Source organism: Sinocyclocheilus grahami, unplaced genomic scaffold, assembly GCF_001515645.1.
Source record: "Sinocyclocheilus grahami isolate Dianchi unplaced genomic scaffold, SAMN03320097.WGS_v1.1 scaffold2447.1, whole genome shotgun sequence".
NCBI classification, from domain to species: Eukaryota; Metazoa; Chordata; class Actinopteri; order Cypriniformes; family Cyprinidae; genus Sinocyclocheilus; species Sinocyclocheilus grahami.
In genome coordinates, this window is record NW_015507626.1 from 128399 (window position 1) to 135132 (window position 6734).

A 6734-nucleotide genomic window follows, 5' to 3' on the forward strand; every position below is an offset into this window, starting at 1 on the left:
CAAAACGAAAAAAGTTACACTAGCGGTGCACCAGCTTAAATCGACATGCTTATCAGAGGCACGGAGGCTACTGCATTAGGTTAACTGTGACAGAGGGACCAAACAGCGAAGTTTATTTCCACCAGAGAAATGCCTGTCGATAGTGTGGGACCATTTTGGCTACACCAAGAATGACCAGGGTGTCATTTAAATATTGCTGTAAAAAACTGCTGCTAAAGAGTGAATACATAAGAGATTATGCACGGCTTGCTGTACATTGAACGATTTCAATGCACGACGTGAAGATAAGAACCACCTGACGCGAAGCATTTGCGACTGAAAACTACTGCGTGCGACTGACCCGATCATCATCATACTTGTGATCGCTGAGGGGAGCTTCAAAGCTTTCTACGTGTTTTTGCAGCGTTGAGTAATGTATCACAGACATATCTCACGAATCCTTTCATAAGCAAAGTGTAGACAGGGTGTAACTAAGAGATTCATTGCGCAGTGTAGAGAGCTTTGTTGATTATAGATGTGAGATCGAGATGAACTAAGATGAGTGACAGCTTTTAATGATTTTTAAGGGAGTTTGTAAATGTGATACTGATTCAATACAACAGTTAAATAGACAATAAGTTAATATTAAGTGACGTACATTGTCTGACTATAACACTATTGTCTGATTTTGCTCCATTTTGTCGTCGAAAATATTTTAAAACAGACACAGCAGAGCCGCTGCGCATCTCCATTCAAAAACAGCAGTGTTTCGTTTATGAATGAACTGGTTTTTTAAAACGAATCTAGTGAGTCAGTGATACATGATTACCCATTCATAAAGACAGTCACTTGCTTCATTCCTGAATGAATCAGCCGTTCAAATTAATCAATTGAAGGAATGATTCAGTAATAAAAATCAGTGACTTACCGCCACCCGCTGGCAGTTTGTTTCATTTTTAAAGTATATTTTCAGTTATTTAAATCATTTAATATTTCTATATTCAAAATTGTATATTTAAAACATTAATATCATCATGAATTTATGGATTTAATTGCACTCATTCCACTTCTGAGCCTCATTAAATGTCTGAAAGTACACCAGGCCACTTTTGTGTTCTTCTGTGCCACCTTTACAAATTAATTTTGTTAATAATGATTTCATTTGATTGGTAACTTATATTTCTTATTCTACTTGTTTTTATTCTGTCGTTTTAATTAACATTTTTAAAAAGTTCATCAAATATAATTTTTTTAAGAATTTGACAAAAGATGACATACTTTTAATAAAGTTAGAGGAGCCAAATATCACCTCGTAATGGAAAGGCTACTTTTTGATAAAATTTTGGATAATTGTTTAGAAGGTGCTCCTAAAATTTTGAACGTGCTCCTAAATTTTTTAAGTTAGGAGCACAAGTGCTCCTAAAAAGAAAAGTAAGCGTAGAGCCCTGCTACCTGCGTCTGTGCGTCTCTCCAGTAGGCTATTTAATCTATTTTATTAATAAAAGTTACGGGGCAGCATTCTCAAGAAGTTTGTGTCCTCCTGAATGTTTGTACACGTGCGCAGCGCGATCTCCGATCTCACAAACCAAAATAATAGACATGATTTTCTCAGGCCACATGTAAAATCACATGAAATATTATAATGATTATTCAAATTAATAGGCTACGTATGGATGACACTTGATTACAATATTTCAGTTTATTTCCATCATTAGTAACAGTTTCCCCTGTGGGACAAATTAAGTTAATATTAGTCGTATATTAATAATAGGCTACTTCATTAACTTTGTTATTTACTATCACTGTTGTAGTATTATTCACAAGTAAAAACCAACAATATTTTTTTTCACCATGTTTCCAAAGTCTCTACCCCAGGTCCAAAAGAAATGTAAAGAATGTACAAACTGAAAACATTAAATACTTTTGCGATCTATTTCCATTTGTTATTTTCAAAAGAGAAATAATGTCATGGATGTTTACAGAGCAGAGGTCACCTTTTTTAATTCCAATGGGAGAGATGGACTTGTTTGTCTTTTTTATTATTATTTTTTGCTGTATTGTTGGTTACGGTGTTATTTCTTTTTCAAAAGCCAGCAATAAATAACACTTTAATATCTAAAGAGTGTTCATGTGATTTTATACATTAGTAATGTTGGGAAATGAATAAATGCTTAATAATCTTCATAATCGTAAAACCGTGATTATTTCTCAGACAATAATTGTACCAACAAAATCTATAATCGTTGCATCCCTACTCACGACTATGTCGTGTATAAAATAAAGTCTGTGTGCATGTGTGTAAAACAACAAACTGATGATTTATATATAATCATTTGTAATTGTATACACATTGTTGTGATTAATTGTGGCTGGAACAATAATGTAGCTGTAAAAATAGTTGCCTGCTGAAATTGAAATGTATATACATCTTCATCATGACTAGATAGACACGGTGAGTTTGTCTTTACTACACACGTTAGATGTGATCCACCTCATAGTAACAATCCTGTCAGATCCTCCCCCCCTTTGAGTATAACGTGTAACGTTACAGGTCGGCCGATCTGGTTTCGTCGTTAAAGTTAACCTTTTCAACATGTTTCCGCAATGTTGTCTTGGGGTTTGGCAAAAGGAGACTGGGACTGTGGGCGGTGCTCGGGTTGGTGACTGAAGGCAGTGACTGTAGTTCTGACGTCAACTTTTTACGGAAGTCACAACGGTTCGTGAAAAATAGCTAGAACTTTAAGCAGGCTGTGTGAATTTTACTGTGGACTGACTGTTTTGAAACTTATATGGTAGTTAAATAGCACCTAGGCCTCAGTAATTGTGAAAAAAGCCAGGAAATTTCAGTTTTGACAATTTGAAAGGCGGGGCATAGAGGAGAAACAATAATGTACAGTATGTGGAAAATAATGTGTTTTTTTAACTTAAACCGCATAAACACATTTCATTACACCAAATACACAAAATAATGTTCTTTTTAGCAGCATCATATGACCCCTTTAAGACTTTTTAAAGGGGTCATATGATGCAAATTCAAGTTTTCCTTTCTCTTTGGAGTGTTACAAGCTGTTCATGAATAGATAAGATCCCTAAAGTTGCAAGGACTAAAGTCTCAAACCCAAAAAGATATTCTTTATAAAAGTTAAGACTTGTCCACGCCCCCCTAAAACGCCTCACTTAAACAAGAGTTAATTTTTACAGCAAATTTTGATATAGTTTTAGTTATAGTCTTTTGACTAAAATGCCATTTAGTTTTAGTCATATTTTAATCATATGACCCCTTTAAGATTTTATCATGATAGACACACAACATGCCTTTATGTTAAAATTAAATAAAACAATTTCTCATAAAGAACAAGAACATGGTCTTCTTTTTAATGAAATGCCAATGGTTACATAGGCTAATTATGCATTCTTTATAGCAGCTTGTTTACCATATTCTTCATTCTTTCAAGCAGACATATTTATTTCTATAAATAAATGTAGATTCATATTTAGGGCTACTAAAGTTTTTCAGTCAAGAGCAGTGAGTGATTTTCTGTCTTTCTGTTGTTGCTTGATTAAAATCAATGACTCAGACAATAGCAACTAAATTAGGCTACTGTCCCTTTAAAACCGAATGCACCGCTGCAATGGATGCAATGTACTGATACATGTTCTCCCTACTGTTTATGTTCTCGCTTAAGACGTAATCAACGGTGTTTACGTGGATACTCATCAAAAAGGACAATTCAACATCATTTTGTGTGCAATTCTCCGTTCATGCGATGCGAAAAGAGTACTCGTGCGCTGTGAGACGCGCTTTCTGTACATGTATGCGTTCAGATTCTGCACTCAGAAAACCGGACCGAAATGAGTTCTCTCTTGCGTCGTCAGATTTATCCGTATGTCTGCTCTTCCACATATTGACATTTTTGAATGTTTTATGCGACGTGCAGCAAGTGTATGTTAGCTTATGTCCCGCCGGTTCATATGTACGCATCTAACCTCCGAACCACACAGCAGATTCATTCTGATTTATACCTTTATTAATCTCTTTTCAAATCGACCCTCCCTAACATTTTCCTCTTGTTTTTATTCATTGACGAACATGTCAATAAATATTTGTCATAGTTTTTGTCATTCAAAAAGAGTTTTAGTTCGTTATCGTCTCATTGTCGTCAGTGAAAAAATGTCCTTGACGAGAATTATGACGAATATTATTCGTCAACGAAATTAACACTGGTTTAAACACGCCCCCACATCTACGTCAGGATGTGGGAAGATTTGCATAACGCCGCCCAAATGTTCATGCAAAGAAAGAAGGCGTAACTTTTATTCTTGCTGTAGTAGTATTGTTGTTGCCGCCATGTTGTGGAGACGCTGTGTTTTGTTGTGAAAGCGAAACTACTTTGTTTGGTCTTCCAAAAGAGGACACGACAAGAAATCAGTGGTTAAGATGTATTTACAACACTGTTCCAGAACACTTCAACCCAAATATTCAGATGTGTGCAGCACATTTTATGGAGGACTGTTTCCTGATCCTGGGAGAGTAGACTACAATGCCGGCTGTTCTGACTCACAGACTGTAAGTATGTTTTTTATATTTAAAGGATTTGCCACTGATGATTCAAACGACAGTTTTGAGCAGTGTAGTGTAGTGCTTGTTGTTTGTCATTTCTCCTATCACATGGTTTTATGTTATAGAGAAACAATAATGTGTAAAAAAAAAAAAGTTTTAACCTTAAACCTCAAACACATTGCATTACACCAAGTACACAACATAATGTTCTTTTTAGCAACATCATATGACCCCTTTAAGGCCTTAAATTTGATACAACTAAATTTAAAACTTTTTTTTTTAAGGAAACCCTGATTATGCTGAAAATTCAGATTTGATCACAGAAATAAATTTCATTTTTAAATATATTCACATAGAAAACAGCTATTTTAAACGGGAAAAAATTTCACAATTTTACTGTATTTTCCATTAATTAAATGCAGCCTTAGTGAGCAGAAGAGACTAATTTCAAAAACGTTTTTAAAAATCTCACCGATCACAAACTTTTGTATCGTACAGCTTTTAGCTGCATTGTAAAACAAACTCAGTTTTATAATTCACATTTTGTTTAACATTTTTATTTAGCAATAAAAATAATTTAAATAGAACTATTCATATTATGATTTTAGTCAAAAAATATCATATTATAAGATATAACACCTAAAATAATAATAATTAATTTCAAGTCATATTGATACATAATCACATCATACATATATTTTATATTCCACCAAAAAATTTATACAGGTTCAGAATGACAATTGTTTAAACTTTTACCATGTTCACAAACTAGTCAATGTATTATTGCAATACAAGCTGACAACATATTTCTTTAGACATTCATGAACAAATGCAAATACTCAAACCATCTCATCAAACGAGACGCAGAGCTGAGGAACGGAAAAGGCATCAGGGTCTAGAGATGCTTTTTAAAAAGCTGAACTTGGTTTAATTCGTCAGAGCATTTTAAGAAGAGCAGTGAGAGGTCAAAGACGTGCGTTTAGTGCTTGTTCACACTGAAACATGACTCAAAACAGCACGTCTGAACTCACCCTGGTTTGGGTACTTTGAATTTCCTGGGTTTCTTCTCCTCCAGGCCGCCGTCCTGCTTCTTTTTCCTTCTCTTTATCACCCGCTCCTCTCCATCCTTCTGTCAGTCAGAGCCGAGAACATCATCTCAGTCAATCGAACCGTCACAGATCAGACAAAAATCACCTGCTATATCAGAAAAAGAAACTGACCAGAGATAAGGACTGCATGATTTGGTCGAACAAGTCATATTGTGGTTACTTCAACTAACACTGCAGTCTGAACTGTGATACAATTAAAAAAAATATGCACAATTTTCAAGCTATGGCTGATCATCAATAAATAAATAGGCCGATATTACAAATGAAAACATAGCAAAAACTATTGTAATATGCAAAAATGCACACTTTAAAGGGTTTAATGCACTTTTCAAGCGTAAACCTTTGCCATAATCGATCGTTAGCCCATTAAATTAGTGATAGATGAATTTAAAATAAGTTGAAACAATTAAATATCCAATAACAGCTGATAGATATTCAATAATGTCCAATATTGGTAAATAAAAAAGTGTAACTGATATTGCACCAATATACTGCGCATCCCTATTTGCTCCGGCTTAAATATCAATGTAAAAAAAAATTTTTATTATTGTTATATTATAGAAATACAAACAATAAAAATCAGTTCAGCTACTGCTGCTTAGATATTAAAGCTAAAGCCCGTGACACACCGAGCCGACGGTCGGGCCGTTTCTGTGCATCAGGCGGCTTTAGTTTTTGGCTCTAGTTGGACGCCGTCAGCTGTTTTTCAGCCGATTGAATCTGCAAAAGTCGAATCGACAGTCGGCGAAAAAATTAACTCCGATTGGCGATTGAGCTTAGCGAATGAGCGCACAAGGAAAAAAACTGAACTGACAAACCAATGACGGAGTAAAGAGGGAAAGCACTTGTTGTCATTCTACCCGCTTCTTTCTTTCTTTAACCACAACACAACGCCAGAGGGCTGACAAAGCCAGTGCCATCTGCATCTTAGCAGACATGATTGAACAAAGCTACACGAATCCATCAGTAATGAGCCCGTAAAAAAATATATAGTAAAAAAAAAAAATATATATATATATATATCTATATATATATATCTATATATCTATATCTATATATATATATATCTATATATATATATATCT

The 6734-nt window shown here is 34.7% G+C and overlaps 1 protein-coding gene across 2 annotated transcripts in view; it reads right to left on the reverse strand.

Moving 5' to 3' along the window:
• The window catches only part of ubn2b (ubinuclein 2b), a 58819-nt gene that overhangs the window by 41983 nt on the left and 10102 nt on the right, over window positions 1-6734 (reverse strand). The window contains exon 5 of one of the 2 annotated variants that reach the window (XM_016261461.1): window positions 5572-5666. In XM_016261461.1, the coding sequence (XP_016116947.1) occupies window positions 5572-5666 (95 nt within the window). Of the gene's footprint in view, window positions 1-5571; window positions 5670-6734 lie in introns of both variants that reach the window. The other variant, XM_016261460.1, reaches the window with a different exon arrangement.